This window comes from Pleuronectes platessa, chromosome 1, assembly GCF_947347685.1.
Source record: "Pleuronectes platessa chromosome 1, fPlePla1.1, whole genome shotgun sequence".
NCBI lineage: Eukaryota > Metazoa > Chordata > Actinopteri > Pleuronectiformes > Pleuronectidae > Pleuronectes > Pleuronectes platessa.
In genome coordinates this window covers 9,839,291-9,862,979 of record NC_070626.1, presented here as the reverse complement: position 1 = coordinate 9,862,979, position 23,689 = coordinate 9,839,291, and the positions used below count along the sequence as shown (strand labels likewise).

The window sequence follows — 23,689 nt, the reverse complement described above, 5'->3', positions numbered from 1 at the left end:
TTCTGGTAATTGTAACAGAGGTGAACAGAGGGGTTCCAGTTACAGCATGAGAACTTTTCTATGTTTGGACATAACTTCGCTGATACCACTTACATCACCAACCCTTTAACCTTGTGACAGGACGTTTGACCAATCATTGAATCGAATAGGCCGATGGGCTATGTTGATCGGCTCCCCTGAAAAGGACATGAGCTCCTCTCAAAGCCGTCCCTGAAACATCTTAAAGATCTTCACTTTTTGGCACAGATAATGTTTTTTTACGTACATTGATGTTCCGAAAATAAGAACAGAATGTCAATGTTTTGAGTGTATTCACTCATTATGTAACATTTTCCGAACATCTGTTTCCACCAATAAACACAATTTAGTGTATTTTCCTGCTGTGGTCATCCATGCAATGCAGAGTTGCTGCGCGATATTTGGTTTTATTCAGTATTTTGTGCACTCTATGGATAAGTCAGAATGTCACAATAGAAACAAACAAGCCTCCGTCAACAACAAGTGATGACAACAGTGCACCGACTACAGCCCAGATATCACCACCTGCAGCAGTGAACCTGGGTCTGAACCTGGTGATGCATCATTGGACAATTGGACAAGGAAGTAATTGGTGGAAAACCAGGAAAACAGGGCTCCTCGCTCCTCTCTTGGCTCTGTTTTTATTTTTCGTTGCAATCCACAGACAGAAGTGAAACGTAAGGAGGGTGAGGGGACAGTGACAGTCAGGGACAGAGGGAGACAGATGGAGCTTCAAGCTGCAGAAAGCTGTTTTGTTTTGTTGCAGTTTTAAAAAGGTTTGCTAAATAATGCTCAGCTTTCTTTGCTCTGAACATTTTGGGAAGGAGGCGCTCCATCCTGAGCACTTCCCGACAAGCAGTGTGCTTCACATGCGTACACAACAGATGACCAATGTGCATTTTATTGTGTTGATCGCCAAACTCTCCTTTCCTGTTGGATTTTCCGCCATTGATATAATGCAGGCTTTCCACTGAAGGCACACGTGCAACTGCTTTTAGTTGAACAACCAATAAAACTGCCCTGGGATTGGTCAACGTTTCCTGTTACGGCTCAGATTTCCCTATGGCTGGAAACAGAAGCGTAGAAGTCTTAGGTTACTTTCTTTACATTGTGGCTAAAAGGTTTTTATGGAATCTATTGCTTAATACTATCACAATTATTGCATGTTTCCTATCCCATTTTTAAATCTTTTGTTTTAACACTATGCAAACACACAACGGAAGTATGCACTAACACAAAGATTTGTTACTTTGAAGAAAAGGCTTCTTTTTTTAACATTCATATATAATGAATATATATGTATTACACTGCCGGCGTAAACAGCAGCTTAAAATAAGTGTGCCGCAGCAAGATTTTGTTAAATTTCAATTATAGAATCACAACTTTATGGTAAGGCAATGCTGAACCCGCACAATAGTAAACATGCTCACTGTAAAGGGTTGGCCATGCAAATTAGGTCCATGAATGGCGATACTGAGCTTGTTAAGCATCTCATTTTCTGTTTTACAAGTCTTTAATTTGTCTTTTTTGTCTGCCCCCTTTTTCCAAATTGGCCTTTAATTAAACTCCAGCTAATTACACAACTCCTGAATGACTTTCTGTTTCCCCAGCTGGGCGTAGGGAGGAGAGGGATCTGGCAGAGCTAAAAGTAAATCAGCAGCTGACACCCAGACATTTAATGCTGCCCTCGGCTTCACGGACACATCCCTCATCTGCAAAGGGTGTGAGCTGGTGTAACGTTAGTGATCTGGGAGGTTAACTCATTGTTGTGTCAAAGTAGTCATGCTTTGTTCTGCTTATCTTTCATACATTTCTAATAAAATAATAAATGATTCACTGAAAGAAAAATATTTTTCATTTACAGGTGGTGCAGTTTGAGTAAACAGTGTTGTCATGATGAACTGTATTTACATAAACTACAGTTTACAGTCACGCCACAATCTCTGTGAGGCTGTGCTTAGGCACAGATGTGCTTTGAGCTAAACGCTAACATCAGCACGCTAACATGTGCACGGGGACAATGATGTGCTTACGTGGTATTTTCAGTGCAGCCATGTTCACCATCATTTGCTTATCAGCACATAAATATCAAGTATAGCTGAGGCTGCTTATTTACATTTTGACCTGATGATGGCGCTATGGGAAAAGTTGTTATGAGTAATTTAGACTGTACATAAAGATGACAAAATGACTGGTTGCCTTGCAGAATCAGTCATTTACCCAGCGTCTTACATAGCCGTTTTCAGACATGACCTGCGGGTAAAGTCTGGAGAATTGGATACGGTGTTTAGAACTTATGCTCGTGGGCCTGACTGAGAAAGTCTTCAGATAATCTGGAACCTCTCACTCGTTCACACATGCTCCCCCTCCGGTTAAATACGGAGGATCTGCGGAGTTCAGAGAGCAGCTCATGTTAGTGGATGGGGCATGGACCAAACTCAAGTACACGGCAGAAATTTTCCAAGAGATGAGTTATCTCGTTTAAGGAATTTCTTATAACACTGATTTGCAAAAGTGTTTTCATTTTTCCAGTAAGTTCGATTTCATTAGATATTTGATGCTTTAGAACCAGGGCGATATGTCATGATTGACAGCTGAGGCCAGCTCGTGATTGGTTGATTCTGTGTATGGACAGGACCTCGCTCACGTTCCTCGCTTAACGATTATATTCATATCGCGGATATTTTGGTCTCATCTTTAGATAGCGGGTAGAAGTGGCAACCCACGTCATCTTTTTGTCTTTGGTTCAAATATACCAACTTTAATGAAAATGCATGTGAAATTTGCTGAGTATTTAAATCTGAGAGGATTTGGGTCTGGCAGTCTCAGTTAATCCATGTCAAAGTCAAAATCTTATTCATTGTGTCGCCAAGAAAAATCCCTGTAAGACTGACAAATACAAAGTCAGCAGAGCCTTACATACAAATACAGGGTTTTCTGCTTGAGATTAGTTCTGCATTGATCACAGCACCTTAATTCAAAGTTTACATTGATTTTAGACAATAACATTTATTTATTAATTTGAGTAAAGTAAGGTTATTCCATGTTCTGTGATTGGAGGCAAGGAGTTTCACCGATTTTGGCTGTGGTTTATTCTTTGAAATGAATCTCGGTGATATGGTCTTATCACAGTCTATGGGTTTTAAAGATGGATATTAAGGGATGTTGGTATTCCCTTGAAAATAATAGCCATTCCAAGCTTTTACAGGCAGACACAGTCCACTGGCCTGTCAGAGAAAATGGGCAGATGTGTTGAAAGGGAGAGTGGCCTGGTTATCCTGAGGGTCTATAACAAATCCCTCGGCTCTGGAGCTCAGTGGGGGGCTGCAGACTACGGCTGATCCGTGCTTGCTCTGCTGAACCCGTCCACACCGTGTACTGCACACAGCAGACTCGCGAATGCTGCAGGGACCTGTTAGCTGTCCACATTTTCCATCACACCACGTCAGGGCCTGCGCAACATTAGGGATCAGACTGTTTTTAATCCCTAGCTGCTGTTGCTGCTATGCGTTTTTTTCTTTTTTCACTCACAACCTGGAAATTGTTTGACTTTATAAGAAACTACGATGCTTTTTCAGCCTGAAGCTAAGGTACGGTTGACTCCACTGTTTCCTGAGCACTAAAGGAACCCATTGTTCTTTTGATACTGACGCTGTCAGGCATCAGTGTTGCCTAGAAGGAGATGTCACTAAAAAGAGAGAATTGATTAGTCCAAATGAAGGGATTTGGCTCCTTCCTGGCCAATAAACGAATGCAGCAAAGTGTGACAAGGACCAACTTCCTCTGATTAATGCCGCAGCTAACAGCGAGCGCCACGCCTCCCTGACACATCAAAGCAGCCCGAACTGGGGACATTTCCAACAACAACACAATCTTCATCCTCACTTCATCATCGCTAACTTTACCCCATACTCAGCGCTGACCATTTAGCCTGAATTGAGTCACACTCAATGGGGGAGGAGAGCTTTGAAAATAACTCTCAATCTGTGTGTTGCTGTTTTTCGGGGATCACCAAAGGACTGACGAGTCCATTTATCTGTAGATTCTTTTAAAAGAGACAGAAAGCCGAAGGAAAAAAGCCTGCGCCTACCTGATGTTTTCTCTCTCTCTGTTTTTTTTTCTTGTGGAACTGTCTGTCCCTTTATCTGCCTTTCATTAGCGCCTTGCTCGCCCTCTTAGCAGGGCGGGTGTCTGGGAGACAGTCACTTTCTCTCAGCCTGTGATGTAGCTGCAGATTACAGAGGGCCTTTGAAGCCACTGCACTCCTCATTGCCAGGGCCTCAGACAGCCCATGCCATCTGTCAGATTGATGGCAAAGTGGCTGAATGGGGCTGAGACACCCTCTGTTGATCCACACTTTTGTCTTTTATGTGTCACATTTGGATGTCAGCCACACCTTTGTAATCTGCTGCTGGGACCCGCCTGAAAGGCCGGCCTCTGCAGCACACAAACACGCACACCCACAGACAGAGGAGGATAATGGTCCTCGGTAATTGCTTTTACCTGTGGGCATCGGCCTCTAAATGAGACAATTATTGTCATCCCCTCACAGTGATCTCTGGTTTCCTCCCACTTTTCCAAGGCCCTGGAAATCATTGTCATGTGGGTCTTTTTATGCCTAACCAGTGGGAAGGATTTGATTGTTCGTGAGCTTTGGACACTGTAAGTTTGTCGGTTGCAGGCGGAAAAATACTGCAGGACAACCAGCCCCCAGCAGCTCCGGGTTTACTTTTCAAGAAAGTTTTCAATCAGCGAGAAATATACTAAACCGAGTTTTCTGCCAACTGTAGATAAAAGTAACCAAGCATTCTGCAACCCGGCCACCCTTTCTAACTGTTTCTACATCTGTCAATCTTCCCTTTAGATACATGACAAAGCTTGCCGCTAATGATAATAGTGGTAGATTTACTACACATGCAGGCTTTTCATTCTCGCAGACAACTATCAACATTTCCAGCTAAAATGTCAACTGCACAGATCCCACCCTATAAATATCACCAAAATATCCTGATAACTTATCATGATTTGTGGTCATCAGTGAGTACAGGAGAGATAAAGTGAGATAAAATCCATAACTTTCCAAAAATAGCAAAGGCCAAAAACACAAGAGTCGAGAGCAAGAGGTCTGTGTGGGTAAGCCAACAATCTGACAAAGAGAGAAGCACCAGTTTATATACTGCACGAATCAGGAGTGGTAATGATCCAGATCAATCTAAGGTGTGCTGTTCATGAGGAGGGAGGGGGGCCGGACACCCTGGGAAACAGACTCAGAGGCACCAGGAAGGGGGCCTCGAGAGCGGGGTAGACTGCCAAACCCAAACAGAAAGACTTCTAATGTATGTTCACAGCTAATTATTAAAGTCTCCACTAGTTGATGATAAATGTAAAAGTCATTGGAATACAGAAACATGCAAAATAGAGCACATACACACTTAAATCCAGTCATGTTTGCTCTTGTGTTTGTTCCTGGAACATCTAAAAAAAACTGCACCCTCCAAACTCTTTTAACGCTCTCTCTTGCCATGAGTGTAGAAGAGATACACGTTGGTAAACCTGAGACCACGGTAAGAATTGAGCTTGTTCAGTGAGGCAGTTTGCACCTGATTGGTTCAGATGGGGGACAAGGCTTCCAATCCTGCTGGAGGAACCTGCATCCTCCTCCAGCAGGATTGCACAAATGGAGGCCTGTTAGCTAAGGAAATATAGCTGAAATAAAATTGTCATTCTGTTTCAGCATTAGCGGGTCACAAACAGGAGTTGTGTTGTTTTCAGGGGGCTGCAGGAGAAGGATGACAGCTCCTGTTCCCGAGATACCTTGTTTGGAAGGGCCCAGATTCAACTGCGTTTGGGGGGAGGAGGGGTCCCTGATAAACCTCTGAAGAAGAATGAGATTACAGGCAGCGTGTTTCCACCTCAAACGTTGCCTCTCCCTGTGTTGAGATGATAAACTCTCATTGAGTTTGCAAAGACCATTTCCCAGCGGCTGTCTTTCAGTTTATATGAACTTTTCAAAAGGCTACGGATCTGACGGAGGATCGTCACCAAGCTCGCAGGCTTTGAACACATCTCCCCTGTGTATTTTTCCCACCCCAGGACCACTGTCTTCAGAGGCTGGTGAAGAATAAAGGCTCAGATCAACAGAAATCTTCAGTCGTCTCCCCCCCCCCAGCTCTCCCAACCACCTTGCTTGTCCTGTCACACACGCTCACAGTCACACACTCACAAATGTATGATGCATGCTATCATTCTGATATGTGTGCTCCGTGAAAATACACACACACACGACTCCAAACAAGCATCCCCCGCAGAGTCCCACATCAGACCAGCCTCCTTAAAGAAATCATCCATTATAATGAAGGTTTCAAAAACAGAATTATACATAAGGTATGTTAAAGGAGAGGATAACGTGACTTCACAAACGATTCAGGAGCCTGATGAAATATAAATTGGAGCAATTGGATCAGAGGCTGTAGCTAACGATCGGAGCACACATTTTCAGAGCATTTTGTTTGCTCAGTGGGCTACGGTGCTTAAAGCTAAACCACAGACGGTAAATAAAGATGGACAACATGATGGCTCCCCAAAAGTGATGCCAAAACTCACCAGGGCAACCCATTGTGGAGCTCCAGCCAGGAGCCCGGTCCTGATCTCTGCTGCTTGCTGTCCCTGCATTACAACATGTAAGTACGGGGTAACTGTGGGAGAACATCAGCTCAGACCTTTGTCCACAGACCTGGGTGGGATGTCCGGAAAGATTGTTAATCAAAGCCGCACACAGTAGAGTGTTTTGTTTGCAGATAAAAATAGAGTTACCATACAGATAATACTTTGACAGCGATGAGTGATTGATGCTCAAAGAAGTTGCCATGACAGACTGGCAGGCGGGAGAAAAACACTGAGGCAGAATGATTGGTTTCTCCTCTTTGATGTTTCAGTCTGACTTACTTGTGATGTCTGGTTACATCTTTAAAACCCGTTCTGCGTTGACAGTTGTAATGACCCCAAACATTTCATCTGTCATATCTGAGCAGCGCTCTGACAACTTCCAGTGAAAAGAATATACTTCTATGACCATAACCTCATTCCATATTCTTACATCCATCCATAAGGAGAGCTGTTATTAATTTGCATTTGTCACAGGCTTTAAGCTTGATGTAATTACCCAGAGTAACTTAGGGTTTGAACAGTGCAAATGTAAAACCTACAAAACCTAGACAATGTTATAAATGTTCATGAGGAAGCCGCAGATATTTTAGTTTCTTATGAAGGGAATGTTTAAATAACTCAAACCTAGGTTTATTTTTTAGAAATTTTGCAAGTAAAGACAGAAGAGAAGTGTAGGTACAGCAACATATGACATGTAAGGCAAACCTGGCATGATGGAAGTCAGCCATCTTAAGACTTAAAAAACAACTCTTGTTTATTTTAGAGCAGCTTAAACTGGGTTGTTCCAGCACCTTACAAATGTAAAAGCTCAAAATGATCGGTCTCCATGGTGACCAGACAGCTCGTTTTATATCCGACGCTAGTTCTGTGGAACCATGTGTGAGACAGATAACCCCTTCAAAGCCTGGCCTTGTGTGCTTGTTTATGTTTTGTTGTGTATATGTGCGGAGACCAGACATCCCAGTTCCATCCCGTCCACAGAGCGGGAAGCGGTTTCCCATGGTTCTGCTGGGATGCCGCTTTCATGTGGAAATAGTCCCCGGGTCCCTTTAGCCCCTCTGTTGTGACAGCAGATAATGAATTTCACAACATCTGCCATTTGTTAGACCCGTTTGGTGTAAGTGATCTCCTTTTAATCCATGGACTTCCAACGTGCGTGCAGCTCCGCAGCTGGAACCCAGCAGATGGATCCCAGGGCCTCTGTGGGGCTGCAGCAGGCGGGCTGGGGCCGGAGCGTTCTTCCTACCCCCTCCTCGGGCCAAAGGAACAGAGCACTGAGACTAGCTGCCTTTTGACCACTGCTCTCTGCTCTCTCACCATTAGACCTTTGTAGCATTATGGGAATATGGACCCGTATGAGAGGCAGCGAGCTATTGGAGCAAATCTAGACACCAGACAGTTTAATTGAACCGATCAGTCTCATATATAAACTGTGACCACTAATTTAACGGATCTCCATTCTTTACTTCTGAGGAACACTAATGCAACAACTGGATCCAGAAAGAGAAAAGTTATTCACTATCATCTATTAACATGGAAGAAATGCAGTGACCGACAACTGAGCCAAGATGTGCAGTGGAACAAATGAGGTGTTATAACTAATAGTGATTGAATGAGCCCAGTGATTAACTGGGTGTTGGTGGAGATACAATGTTTGGTCTATTTATTCCATGCATAGACAGTATATTGTATAACTGTACTATGAACATACTGAGATGTCTTTGCATTGAATTAAAATAGAAAGGATGGCTCTGCATACATAAGCTCCGGGGGTTACATTTGCAGCATTTCCTGGTGGGTACTCTGAGGTATTTAGACAGGTTCTTATTTCCTTGGTTCCACCATTGGCTCTTCAGTAGGCTGTTAGGGCAGGTGTGTGTTTCTTGTGGGTTAATGCAGGATAATAGCGATGTTTACTGTACTTTACCTTCAGCTAGAACTGGATTAGTGTTGGATTAACAAGAAAAACCCTTCAGAACTATTACAAACCACACTGTGGTGATGGTTACAAAAATAAATAGTGACAAAGCAAAGTTCTATTTGAATTTTTTATTGAGTGGGAGTAATATTTTATGATTGGGGCAAAAAAGAGAACTCAAAGAGAAAGGAAAGAGCAGATGAGGCCAGTAAGGATAACCCACAGTGGGGCTAACCAACACAGTTATATTAACAATATATGACCTAAAGCTGCTAATGTTAATGACACAAAGGAACATTAGACACATGGATTTCACATCAGTGCACAACTGACAAATCTTTAACATAGTACAAGTAGTTATTTGACTGAAACAAGAGATTTTACTATTTCTTATAATATCAATAATTAAATGAAAACTATTATGCCATCCTGGCTCTCCCTTTTACACAGACATTGATATGGCTCTGTGACTACAACTGCTCCCACCATAAAGGCAACAAATATCCTGTTTGTTCCTTTTGTCCAGAATATCAAGGCTTGATAAAGATGTACGATTCCTACATTGTGCAGGCTGTGTAAAGAGTTGTGTTATTGTATTTGAAGGAAGCAACAGTCACATGTTAATCAGATATGAGTCCTTATTGTTATAGAGTTCCCATTCTGCTTGTCGCTCTGATTAAGCTTGTGTCCTTTGATTGAATCCACCAGGCCTCTATTGTAAATCTCTCTGACTTGCTAAAAGCTGCTCTTTCCTGTGAGTGGGTCGATTTTATCTGTGTGCCATATCAGTAGGATGTTTGACTGCAGGAGGGGAATCCTCAGGTCCATAAACAAGTGGAATGTCCCCACTATAAACTCTTTAATATCTCTGTGGCCTGACATGTCCGCTACACCTGGTATGATATTATTCCAGTTTGTCCACCTGCTAAACTCGTTCTAAATTTCTAAGGTCTGTATTTGCACTCAATTGTAATATGGTATGAGTGTAGAGGTTTATTTGACTTGAGGGATTTTCCGTCACTCACTTTAAAGCCACAGTGTGCAGGGAATGAAAATATGTCACTTTAAGATGTAAAGGTGGTAGTTCAAACATCCTAACTCCAAAATGGGTAAACTGACCTATGATAAAGAACTTGTTAAATCTGAATATTTTTGAAAGATTCAATGGGAACAGCGGCTGTGAGAGGCTACCTCTTTCGCAGCCTAGTATAGTTTTGCATTGAGCAGTTACATAGAGACATTATCACTTATTTCTTGGCGTTGTATTTATGACCACCTGGCAAATGAAAGTCCAGTATGAACTCCTTCAGCTCTGTGTTTGGACTCCACCAGCTCCTGAGAACATCTGTCTATTTGTCCATCTGCTAAATGCCCCACAATGTTCCCCTGCTACTCATTTAAACCTTACACCCCAGCCCGTCCACTCCGCTCTGCATCTGCCAATCGGCTTGCTGCTCCATCACTGCGAGCTAGCCACTCTACAAAATCACGACTGTTTGCTGTCCTGGCTCCTAAATGGAGGATCGAGTTCCCATTGACATCAGGACAGCAGAATGTCTACACATCTTCCACCGCAGTATAAAGACACATTTCATTCGACTACACCTTGGATACAAATAAAATAAATGTTGCACTTATATGGCACTTATATGCAGCATGGCTTTTTATCATAAGTTTCTTTGGATAAAAGCATCAGCTAAATTAAATGTAATGTAATTTACTATGCCTGTCTGCTGGTGCTCAGTCCACTGGTATTGTGGGGTTTGAAACTTTTGCAAAATATCAGACCCCACAGATAAATAATGGCCTGAAACTCATTCAGGCTCAGGTCAGGCTGATAACTCTCTATAGTTATATAACATGAGCAAAACTTTCCATATTTAGTTGATACACTAAGACAAAAGTATAACTTGTAACTGCTTTACAGCAGCCCTTATACGTTCTTATAAATCAACAGATAAAATGTTGTGTAACGAGAAAGCAGTTACTCATAGTGACAAACCCACACAGCGAATCATCACCCATCGTTTCTGTTCCTCGATGTTTTAGCATCTTTCAGCTCTTTGTTTTGGTAACTCAGGCCATATCTACGTTTTTATTTCACCACTCACTGCAGCATTCAGCAGCTAAAGAGCCAGACACATCTTTCAGGAGTTGGTAGAGACAAATATCAGAGGTAAAAGAAGAGTGAGAACCAGAAATTTTACTTGATATTTGTAATAGGTTTATAAAATCACCTTTAAAGACTATCTCAGGTTAAAGGCTGCTTATGATTTTTTTGAGCCCATAGAACTTTGAGCGTTGTATTATGTATCATTGTGACTTCTATTGAATAAAGAAAGAAGAAACGACTTATCCAACCTTTAAATTCTAGATAAAATAATTCGTTGATTTAGGAATTTTGGCTTACTCCATACCAGCATCAGCTGCTGATCTCAAGGACGTGCATGTTTACACTATAGTCATGGTTGTAGCGACACACATCACAGGGTAATTTTTGTGGATGGTTCTGCTATGACAGGACACACAGACGTCAACAGAGCTTCAGAATCACCTCTTTATCTGACTGCAGGAATGACTGAAATGCTGAATTCAGTCACTCTTCATTCCTTTCACACTTTTTGCCCTCATCTTGCCCTCTTCATAAAACCTGGAATGTGCTTCAAAGGATGCACAGAATCTTTCTTCTATGAATACAACATCTGTCAATCATCAGCCAGTACAATATGTGCCAATTTAATGAGGCAAACAGTTCTGTGAGGCAGTGGAGCTGCAGACGATACAGTGTCCTATGAAGCAGAGCAACAACCAAGTGTCACCTGCCGCCTCTGGAGCGAAATCTAGTTTATCCAAACATAATCCAGGTAATTCGTCTGTGAATTGAAGTTGTAACTAAAATACACCCTGTGCAGACCAGCCAATAATAATGTTTGTAATATAACTGTTCAAACAGGAAAGCTTCTTAAGTGCGAAAAAAATAAAGTGAGTGTACTCTTGGTCTAGGACACTTCACATATAACTGAAGGTGAGTCAGGGCCTCTAGAGAACATGTGTTCCTCTGTGATACAATGTAGGAAAGCATGGAAAAATGAAGGAGACATTTATAAGCAAAATTGTTTATTTAATGTATTTGCATGCAGGGTTCCTACACATTTTGACCAATGGATTTCCATGACTTTTCCATGACTTTTCAATAACTTTAAACTAGGGATGCACCAATTTATCGGCCGAACATCGGTAGAGGCCGATATTCGCCTCGTTTACTGATATCGGCTTATCGGTAATAAACTTGACTTTCACCGATATCATTGGCCGATGTTCATATTTGTGGTAAAACCGCTGGGCACGTGCCGCGACTGTCCCTCCGTCGCCCTCCTCTCCGCGCCGCCGGAGGCTCAGTGTGCGGCACCGGGAGGTCCTCATCCGGTGGCACCTCACGGCATCACTGCTGGGGGGGCTTTCTTTCTCTTGTACCGCGGGGCGGTGTCCATCGCCGGCGCGGAAGGGAGGGGACCGGGTACGCGGTCAGCGGCGGCCACTCTGGACGCGTGTCGGGCCCTTCTCGCGGATCACCTCAGCTACGGCGACCGCTGGGGGAACCCTCTGTTCGCGCGGGGGGGCCTAGCAGCTGACTGAGAACTGGTGCGGACCAGGGGAATCCGACTGTTTAATTAAAACAAGCATCGCGAAGGGCCACGGTGGGTGTTGACGCGATGTGATTTCTGCCTGACACTCAAAACAGGTAAAACTGAGGAGGGCTTGTTAAGTTATCTTGACTCACGCAGTGTAACTTGGTGTAAAAAGTATGAGCGTAGTGTCTGTTTAAGTACTTTATTCTCATGTGCACCGGCTCTATTCATCCGTTTCATGCACAGGTAACAAGGGAATTGACAACACACGTCATTCACACAGAAGCCGTAACACATCTAATAAACGGGCAATACTGCTACCGTAAATCAATGAGAAGAGCGTTCTCTATAATGATACTTTAACAGGGCTGTTTTAGACAGGGTAAAAGGGTACTGTTTTAAATTACCCTTGTGGTATTTTGACCAACATATGTTACAGACATTTCATTAAGATCCCAAGGAACCATTTCAACTTGCGGTAAAATGGGCATAATATGTCTCTGTTAAATAAAGTTTAGTTAAATCAAAGATTGTTTCATAAATCTGATTCAATCTGTGCTCATTAAAAGATAAGAGTGATGAAGGGCTGAATTTTTTTTAAATAGTGCTTTCTAAATAATGATTTAATTATTTTTCTGGCACAAAAGGGTGAATGAATAACAACAAAAAGAAAATAAACAAATATCGGTATCGGTATCGGCCAAGAATTTCCATATCGGTGCATCCCTAAACTCAACCCAGAACCTTCATCTAAGTCAATAAAAGAATGATAGTTTTCCTTTTCCTTTTTTGGTGATAAAACCAGTGCACCTCAGATTAAATGATGGAAGATTTGAGAGCCGTGAACCACAAGGGTTCAAATCTAGTCATGAATCAACTACTTCTGGTTCAAATGTTAGAAATAATTTTATAAACAATTACATTTCAATGATTGATGAATGAAATGTTCACCTCCGATTCCGTGGGTCAAAAATGAGACCAGCAGGACACCCTTACTCTCCACTCACTGGTTCTGTTCCTAGTTTATAAATATTGGAAATAAGTATTAAATGAAATAATTATAAGATATCTTACCTAAACTTGATATTTAAGTGCTTTTATTTACGTTTGATACTCTGATTTAGTCTTAAATTAACTTTTACATAAAGAAAACGTTGCACATTGTACAGATTAATTCAGATCAAACAAATAACAGTTTGCTTTGATGATTCAGGTCAGATCAAAGCCAGACCAGATCATAGCCAACTAACACATATAAGGAGAACTTTCAAAGGGACGGCTGCACGAGAATCTTTTCCCAGCCAACATCCTTAAACCGCATCAGTAGACCAGCGCTTCATAGCAAATATACTTTATTTCAGTCACTGAGGAAGCTGGCTGCTAAGAAAAAAGCTCTGATGGAGCAGGTTGCAAAGAACGCTGCTCTAGGTGCAGAGCACACCTTTCTGAAGAGGCAGCTGGATGCAGAGAACACCGCTCTGAAGAAAAAGGCTGTATATGAGATTGCTCTGCTTGAAGAAAACATTGCACTGAAGAAGAAGCTGGATGCTGCGAACAAAGCTCTGATGGTGCAGGTTGCAGAGAAAGCTGCTCTAGGTATAGAAAACTTTGCTCTGAAGAAGCAGCTGGATGCAGAGAACACTGCTCCGAAGAAAAAGGCTGTATATGAGATTGCTCTGCTTGAAGAAAACATTGCACTGAAGAAGAAGCTGGATACTGCGAACAAAGCTCTGATGGTGCAGGGTGCAGAGAAAGCTGCTCTAGGTATAGAAAACTTTGCTCTGAAGAAGCAGCTGGATGCAGAGAACACTGCTCAGAAGAAAAAGGATGTATATAAAATTGCTCTGATTGAAGAAAACATTGCACTGAAGAAGAAGCTGGATGCTGGGAACAAATCTCTGAGGGAGCAGGTGGCAGAGAAAACTGCTCTGGGTGCGGAAAACACCGCTCTGAAGAGGCAGCTGGATGTAGAGAACACCGCTCTGAAGAAGCAAGCTGTATTTAACGATGCTCTTGTTGAAGAAAACATTGTACTTAAGAAGAAGCTGGATGCTGCGAATACAGTTATAAAAGATCATGTGGCAGAGAAAGCTATTCTGGAAAACCGGGCTGCAGAAAACGCTGATCTAGCTGCAGACAGACATGCTGTGAAGAAACAGCTAACTGCTAAGAATGGAACTCTGAGGAAGCAGATAGCCTCTACTGCCTTTCAGCTGCATCAGGCCAGAGAGGACTTGATCAAGATTGAGAAGTCTGTGGACACAGCAAGATCCAGAGAGGAAGAGTTGGAGAAAAAGCTCGATGATCTTCAGCTCCAGGACCTGGAAAAGGTGAAAGTGGAACAAGAGTGGAAGGCGAAATTTGAAGATCTGCAGGAGAACTATGAGGCGAAGCTGAGGAGCAGCGTCCTTGAACAGGAGGCCAGCTTCAAGCAGATAGAGGATCTGATGAACCAGATCAGGGAGGCAGAGGAGAAGTTGTCTGCTGAGCAGGAGGACTCAGTGGAAAAAGAGCGAAAAATGGACGAAGAATTAAAACTCCTGATTCTGCAAAACATTGAGCTTCAGGTACGTTACATCAGATCAATTTTAGATTTGAATTATACAGATTGATTTGTTTCATGTTCAGACATTGAATAAGCAAATTCTGAAACTTATGTTGTCTCTGTCTTTTCAGAGACTCGTCTTGAAGACCAATGAGTACAGAGAGAAGGTCCAGAAGGAGAAGAAGGAGAAGAAGAAGCAGGAAAAGAAAGAGCAACAGGAGAGAGAGAAGAAGGAGAAGGAGGAGAGGAAAAAAATGAAGAAGAGAGAGAAGAAGGAGAAGGAGGAGAGAGAAGGAGATGAAGAAGTTGGGAAGATGTTTTCATGTTTTAGTTTTAAACGACGGAGCTCATCCTAATCTCCTTTCTCATCTTTCCTCTACCTCAACCACCTCGTCATCCTGACTCCCCCCACTTCCTGACCCCTTAACCCCTTCCCACCCCCCCACCCCTCTCCTTAGCCCCGCTCCCTCCTCCCACCTGTATTATATGTATTTATACTCTATATATTTCGAGGGAAAGTACATAACAATGACTTCTTGTCCCATTTTGATCCTTGATTCCAGATGCTCGTGAGTTGACATCTATCTCAATAATGAAAAATAAACATGTACATGAGAATACTTCAATAATAAGAGTTATTATTACATGTGAACGCTGCATGTTGTGATGTTATGATGCACGGCCTTATATCTGAAGCAAGAGTGTCACTCAGTAGAGGATCTGCAGCAATCTCATAAACATCAGTCCCTTAATCTTCTCAGATTTTCTTCCTCAAGATCCACGAATTATTCTCTGAGCAATCAGTAAAGCATATCCTTTCTCACCATGTTAAAGAGCAAGAGAAAGAATTCCTGGATCCATCCCCAGATCCAGACCTGCACCAAAGTGCATGCTTCTTTCTTGACCCACATCCTTCCACCAAGTTTCATGGAAATCCGTCCAGTCGTTTTTGAGTAATCCTGCAAACTCGGGCTAAGTTCAGAAAAACTGATACAAGTGGGATTCATGTGACCTCGACGTAAACCATAACCAGTTCATGCCAAACGTTAACCAAGTTTAGCCTCAATAGGACCATTCCTTTATCCCCATGAGGTTTACACTGTTCCTAACAAGGAACCCCCCCCCCCCACACACACACACACGTACAAATAAAACCAGAAATGACGAAACTTGAAACCGTTTCCACACGTGACGACACTGGGCTTCCAGCTCATGACCGGGAGGTACCAGGTGAGACCGTGAGTGAGACCCGCTGCCTGCAGGCCGGTCCACAGGAGAGGCAGCTTGATTTCTAAAGTTCATCCACACAGGTCGATACTTCACAGGGACAGCAAACACAACAGAGACAACATTGATGAATCAATTTAATATCAAAGAGCACAGTTTAAAACTGTTTTCAAGCAACAAAAAGAGGTAAAAGAAATGAGAGGGATAAATCTGTATACAAATGTAATAATTTAAGTTTAGGTTAAAATAATACAAATAAAATTAATGGAATTGTGTGAAATAATAGAACAAAATTAACACTAACAACAAAATAAAAAAAACATAATTTCAAGCAAGAGAAACGAGCCAATGTGAAGAAATAAACATAAAAGAGTTAGAGATTAAAAGGGATGAAACCCATATAAAAAATAAGTTGAAGGAGAGTACAATAATACAAATGAAATGCACTGTTCAAAACTAGGGATGCACCGATTTATCGGCCGAACATCGGTAGCAGCCGATATTCGCCTCGTTTACTGATATCGGCTTATCGGTAATAAACTTGACTTTCACCGATATCATTGGCCGATGTTCATATTTGTGGTAAAACCGCTGGGCACCTCTCCGCGCCGCCGAAGGCTCAGCGTGCGACACCGGGAGGTCCTCATCCGGTGGCACCTCACAGCGTCGCTGTTGCGGAGGCTTTCTTTCTCTTGGACCGCGGGGCGGTGTCCATCGCCGGCGCGGAAGGCGACCGGGTACGCGGTCAGCGGCGGCGACTCTGGACGCGTGTCGGGCCCTTCTCGCGGATCACCTCAGATACGGCGACCGCTGGGGGAACCCTCTGTTCGCGCGGGGGGGGCCTAACAGCTGACTGAGAACTGGTGCGGACCAGGGGAATCCGACTGTTTAATTAAAACAAGCATCGCGAAGGGCCACGGTGGGTGTTGACGCGATGTGATTTCTGCCCGACACTCAAAACAGGTAAAACTGAGGAGGGCTTGTTAAGTTATCTTGACTCACGCAGTGTAACTTGGCTAAAAAAGTATGAGCGTAGCGTCTATTTAAGTACTTTATTCTCATGTGCACCGGCTCTATTCATCCGTCTCATGCACAGGTAACAAGGGAATTGACAACACACGTCATTCACACAGAAGCCGTAACTATGGAAGTAAATCTGTGTCATCGGGATTTGAAACAAAAAAGACATTGAATTTCTAGCACTGAATATTTATGCATTGAAATTATGTATTTGAATGTTTTTCAACGTTTAAAATTCAACCGCAAAAAATTCAACCTCAAAAAATTCAAGCTCAAAAAATTCAACCGCAAAAAATTCAACCTCAAAAATTCAACCTCAAAAAATTCAACCTCAAAAAATTCAACCTCAAAAAATTCAACTGCAACATCCGGGGATCCAAGGAGGAGCAATCGATTCCAGATTCAAGATCGGGAGCGTGCGTCAAGCAACGAGAGCGAGCGGGAGTGACCGACACCAATGCAGCTTTGACTTGTCAGCTAGCACAGTGACTAGCCATGTCCAACAATGGTGCTTCGGTGAGTGTTTAAACTCTTCTATATGCCATCGGTGTAGTTTGTTTCTGTAAGATGTAGTAATAGACAGCTGACATGTGTACATTCACGGACTTTATTGGACATAAACTAAGTGGAACTTAAACGAGATGACGTTCGGATTTTTTTTTCCGAACGGGCCAGTGACTGGCATGGGTAACGCCAGGATTTCAATTTTGGATGGGCCACTATTTAATAGGAAAAATAATACTTATTATATGATCCCTGCCTGACTTGTTTGTGTTTATCTGCTGTAGACGAGCTTTAACAGCGCGTTGCGCCGCTCTCTCTCCCGTTAAAAGTGAATGTCGCTCACCCAGCTCTCTCTCTCTCGCTCCACTGTCTCTCTCTCCTGTTACTACATGTGTTAAACCAAATGCACGAAAAGCCAAATCAAATCAGAAATACGTAGACCACTTCTTTTTAACTCGCATACATATTTATTTTCATCAATGCTGCCTACCACACAATCAAATCCGAACATCCCTTCCTCTCTTTGGAAAAGACGGTCGGTCGGTGTCGACGTCGGGACACAATATTGCTCTGATGTTGCATGTCGAAGGTGAGTTAGCTTCAGCGTTGTCAGAGCTGTCAAAGCGTCTTGGTGTAACGTGTCTCCCACATACCTGGGACACCGTTCTCCACCGGCGGCGTCAGGGCAGAGGACGGGCACGGCTGGGCTGGGGAACTTTATTTTGAAAGGTTTCCCGGCCCTGTCAGCTGTTTTAAGACACGTCACACCAAGACGCTTTGACAGCTCTGACAACGCTGAAGCTACAGCCGCAACAGTAAGGACAGGGCCGGTCTTTCCTACAGGCGACATAGGCGGTTGCCTAGGGAGCCACTCAGAGGGGGGCGCCAAAAACTGCGCCGAGCCAAAAAATAAAAATATATATATATATTTTTTTTTTGCTAGGCAGAGTTTTTTTGCGCCCCCTTCTATATGTGGTATGGTGCAAAATAATGTATTTAATTACTTTAACTGTAATTTAAGTAGTTTCATAAGAGAAATCAGTAAATGACAGCAGCACTCAGGTGGAACGTTTGGCACGGGAGCAGTTGCACCCCGTCCTGTCTCTTTGGGGGTAACGTCCGCCCACATGCCAGGTGTAGTCTGGATGAGGAGCTGAAAGCTCCGTGTCGTTATTGCTGCTGCATTCATTCTGTATTCTACAGCTTAGTAGTGGGTTAGAGTCACCTACGTTAGCTCCTAAAGCTTCGCTTGATCACCACGAGTGTCATTGAGACAGGTTGTGTTGTTTTGATTGTCTACTTAGACTGGTAAAACTTTGAAACTCCGCTGGGCAGTGAGGATGGATACTCGCGCACTAGGTGGGCGGGGCTACATTCGCCTGTATAGGTGTTTAATTTACCTGCGCGTCGTGATAGTATATTGTTTATTTTACAGTGTGTAGCGCTGTTACTGTTACACTGTTTATGTCAAAGTAAGGCTTAATGGCTTTCGCTTTTGATTGGAGTCCAATCGAATCCAATTTTTTTGCTATCTTTACAGTCAAACATGAATAATAAAAAACATATTTTTTTCTTATTAGGGTGGTTAACAACCAGTGACCCCACCAAGGCCATATCTCAGTGTGTGGACAACTATCTCCGTATGCATAAAATGGAGAGTCCCTTACTTCTCAGCATGGACTTAAGAAGAAGTCCGGCTGAACAGGACATGGCCCTCATCTCCTTTTACAAGCAACCTAATGTGGAATGGGGACGACCTCTGAATTCCAGACTTGAAGGTTGCTCCAATATCAATTTTCAGTTGCCCCAAAATAATTCCAAGTATTTCTTTTAATTTATTCTGTCAAACCAAACCTTGTGTTACAGGAGATACTGCTATTGGCCAGGGTGTAACCCGCTTTTTTTTCTCAACATGCATCGAAAAGCTGAAGTCTGGATTTTGCATACATTTTGGTATGTATGTTAGCTGTATGGCATCCTCTTTTTTTGTTGTTTAATGTTTATTCTAAGTAGCATATTAAAGATTCCCCCCATAAAATTATTTTAAATAACAACTATACAAGTTTGTCATATCTTAGTTGTGTTGCTGTATCCTAAATGTTCAAAGAATTCTATCAAATGTATAATAGCTGTACTTTAGAGAACTGGAGTCTCCAGTCCATCACAGATAGTAAAAACCATGTTGTTGTCATTTAATGTTTTTAATGTCTTGAACAGCAAACGCCAATGTTACACGGCTTTTCGAAGGAGAGCCTGGACATTTAGTCCCCTCAGCCTCTCACTTTCTGGTTGAAAGTGACATGTTCATGGTGGCTGGGAGAATGGTAGGCCACTCTTTTCTTCATGGAGGACCATGCCTGGCTGGACTCAGCCCTGCTATTGTCCATGTACTACTTGGTGGTAGTCCTGAAACTGCCACAGTTACACTGGAGGACTGTCCAGACCTGGACATAAGAGAAACGATCAGGCTTGTATGTTATACAAATAAAGTTATTTATTTGATGTTATATTTTATGAACAGTGCACTGTGCATTGTGTATCCATTGTCCTTGATGAGTGATGCTTATATTTGGCCAACTCATACTGCACATTGTACCTGGCATTACTCAACTTTTTTTTTTTAATCGCCTAACAACTTATTTTGCCTCTTGTCTAAAGCTTGAAGGGGAATCCACACTGTCAGAGAAGGATGCAGGAAGTGTCCAGGAATTGGCCTATGCCTGGGACCTCCCATCCCTTACCGAGAAGAACAGGAGATGGATTTTTGAGAAGCTTCTGATCCATGCTGTGAGTGAAAATTTAAGAAATGTGTGCTTCCAAAAGTTACAAGTTTGTTTGTTTTTATCATCTGAGTAATTTGCACATTGCTAAATTTATCTGTCTGACAAAGTTAGTTGCTCACTTTTTCTGATTCATTTGCAAGGAAACAAACTGTCATGGATGATGTTGTAAAATGTATGTGACAAGTTATTTTCCTGGAAACATAATAGTTGGTGGATGGTCAGTAATAAATGCAAATTAGGTTTATCAGTGAGCATGAGGACAGTATCATATAACTTTATTCACTAGTGGATATAAACATAACAGATGAATTTAAATGTTATTATTTTCTTGAAAATAATGTTTTTCTAATATTTTACTCTGAGATTGCTTTAGGATGAGTAATGTTATGGGATATACCCTTTGTCATGTTACTATTAACAGGTGATCGGCCGTGTCACAAGACAAATAAAACAGTTTCGACGAGGTCTTAAAGAAACCTCAATGTGGACAATGCTGACCCAACGACCTGACACAGTGGCCTTGCTTCTCCCAAAAGAGGGAGGTGCGAATATCAGCCCTGAGGTAATTTTTTATTACTCTGATCTTGTAATGTTTGTAATTTTTTCTTACTATGCCATTGCCAATTACAGTTCATACCTGGTCAGCATCTATTATGGTCCATGTTCAAGCTTGTTCTTAATATTTATGTGTTCCTACATACTATTCCCTTTCCCTGAATCATCAACTTTCCAAAAGTACCAACTACTGATGTATCATCAAAACCTACAAAAGTGATATGCAATACAATGATGATAAAGATGTACAAGTTTCTCATAAACATGAAACTCATGGAAAAGTCATAAAATTAGAACACTATTTTTAAGGCCTGGAAATAGTTTGGAATTACTGGAATGGTTTTCAAAACTTTTTTTATGTATACTGTTTTGGTTGTTTGTCCTCCTCTCCTCCTCTTTCTCCCGGAGTAACAGTCTCATTATTGCACCCTTTGATGGATGTATAGGCCTGCCTATTTTTAAATACTTAAATAAAGTAATGGAAATGGGATAAAACATTATTTAAATTTCATGGAAAATTTTGAAAATTCATTGGGGAAAATGTGTGGGAACCCTTAATAGAAAAATGATTCAGTGCTCTCTTATGTTATTTTCAATGCAGGTACTTCTTCAGCGAATCATTTGGCCCTGTGAGGATGACGATGATGATGCCGATTATTCAGTTGACACCAGATGCCGCATGACAGGCTATCTTCAACAGTTCATTGTGAATGGTAGGTTTACAAAATACATTTGAAAGTGGCTACTTGGCTGTTTAAATGTTCAATATGCACATTGTGGGTGGATTTTTTTAATATTGTCATTTTGCTGTTTTTAGCTCAATAGTCAGTAGTCTAACTGGTCTCATTCTAAAAATGACTTTTATTTTAACAACTTATCTTAAGAGTTAGACTTCTCTTCTATTGCGTATAGGCTGTTAATGCCAGGCTCTGTCATTTACCCTAATGATAAGTAAAGTCAAATTATATATTTTTTTGTCATTTGATTTGTTCATCGTTCAATAATTTTTTCATCTCCTCCATAGCAACACCAACTGAATTGACTAATCTGGTCAAATTCTGGACCGGGTGGGAGATTCTACCAATGAGACCCTCTGTAGAGGTAGTCATGGGCCGATACCCCACAGCCTCCACCTGCTTCGAGACCTTACGCATCCCAGGGCATTACAAAGATTATAAATCTTTTGAAAGTGACATTCAGGCCTGTATTTGCTCTTGCCAAACAGGATTTGGCCTTGTGTGAGAGACAAGATTTGATCTTGTACGAAATGTTGATGTAACTTTGTTGGCTGTTAAAAATGTTGACTGTTATGCAACAAGTATTAATGTTTAAAGAGTTGGCTGAATTGTTATACTTGGCCAGCCCTCACCAAATTGATACACTTGATTAAGTGATATTGCTTGTTTTTTGGCATTAGACACATCTGAGGTTGAAAAAGTTTTAAACGTTAACGGATTTTATTTTGTCACCGTTACATCTGGAGGGCTTGAATGCCCTTTGCAGTTTTAATAAAACAAATGTCAATTTCACACACATACAATGGTGGTGTGCATAAAGTTGCAGGAGGTTTTTGGCAACATGTTCATTATAAACAATCTCTGCAGACAAATAAATCATTAATCCAGGAGTTATGTGGACTTGACTGTAGTGGTTTCACTGTTACAGCTGAAGAAGATGCAAGTCTTTGCAGAATTACAAAACAAATGCCGATATTCAGCTTTCACATAAAAATGTGGTACATGGCTCATTCCTTTAGATGTCAAACAAATAACAGAACATTTCTGGAATGAAATGAAATATGACAAATCAAATAACTTCTGAGAGTCTAAAATAGTTTAAAGCTGAGTACTGTAGCTAAGTCATTCTGAATCTATTGTATCTTGTTTCCTTTTTAACAGCTCAAAACTCTCCTCCCGTTTCCTTACAGCACACAAATTAAAACTGTGTGTTGTATATGATTATGTGGTGGTTTGGGAACCGGTACAGCAGGTACAGTATGCGCTAAATGTATCTTGTGTCAGTTGTCACAGGATACAAGATCTAGTTAAAGTGCAAAAGTTCTTGCTATTATATTTTGTACAAACAATACATGAGAAATCAATTTCTCATAAAACAAAATCAGTTTATCAGTTAAACATTTTTCAGTAATGGACTAAAATTAAAGATCTTTTCAAGATATTACTTTGATGTGATTTGTGGAGGTAAGGTTGCTGAGATAATTCTGTTTCTCTTGCTGACTAACTGTCCTTAGTGGCCCAGCCATTAAGGCAGGGGTGTCAAACATGTGGCCCGAGGGCTAAATCAGTGCTTACATCAAAGCTTTGACAACATCCATTTAGTTTGTTGCTCTCAATTCAGTTGTTTTACAGAGAAAGAAATTGCTCACAGAACTGAACAGTGGCAATGTAAATATCACAGCCAAAGGACTGGGATGCAGCTCTTGGGTTAACTGCATCTCCTAAAGATGTTATTTGTTCATCAGTCAGCGGGCAATCTGCATCTGGAACAATGATGCTTGAGTGGTCATCATGGGGAAGTCCACTGTTTTCCCACTCAATATCTGGAATGTCCATATCCTACAAATAGAACAATTTGAAATTTCATGCAGTATTTTTGGATAAACAGTAGGCACATTTTCAATATGTCCTCTTGGCTTCTAATTGAACTGCTTACACATGTGGACCACACTACATATTAAAATCACATTATATTTTGCATGTACCTCTGGCTCAGGAATTGGGTGATGTGCACGACCCAGCATCCACAGCTGGTTAGGGGTCATCTGGCTCTCAGTTCTTATGGGATGATTGTCCCAACCACTGCG

At 41.8% G+C, this 23,689-nt stretch overlaps 1 protein-coding gene across 4 annotated transcripts; it reads left to right on the top strand.

Moving 5' to 3' along the window:
- Positions 1 to 18,282: 18,282 nt before the first annotated feature.
- On the top strand, positions 18,283 to 22,492 carry LOC128438834 (G2/M phase-specific E3 ubiquitin-protein ligase). Of its 4 annotated transcripts, none has more exons than XM_053421594.1 (8): positions 18,283 to 18,342; positions 19,108 to 19,305; positions 19,394 to 19,480; positions 19,745 to 19,998; positions 20,186 to 20,314; positions 20,732 to 20,872; positions 21,467 to 21,578; positions 21,890 to 22,492. In XM_053421594.1, the coding sequence occupies exons 2-8, from the start codon at positions 19,170 to 19,172 to the stop codon at positions 22,105 to 22,107; spliced, it is 1,077 nt and encodes a 358-aa protein (XP_053277569.1). In that variant the 5' UTR covers positions 18,283 to 18,342; positions 19,108 to 19,169; the 3' UTR covers positions 22,108 to 22,492. The 4 variants fall into 4 exon arrangements, with proteins under 4 accessions (XP_053277569.1, XP_053277553.1, XP_053277561.1 ...); XM_053421578.1 differs by lacking the exon at positions 18,283 to 18,342 and adding an exon at positions 18,644 to 18,661; XM_053421586.1 differs by lacking the exon at positions 18,283 to 18,342 and adding an exon at positions 18,650 to 18,804.
- Positions 22,493 to 23,689: the final 1,197 nt, after the last annotated feature.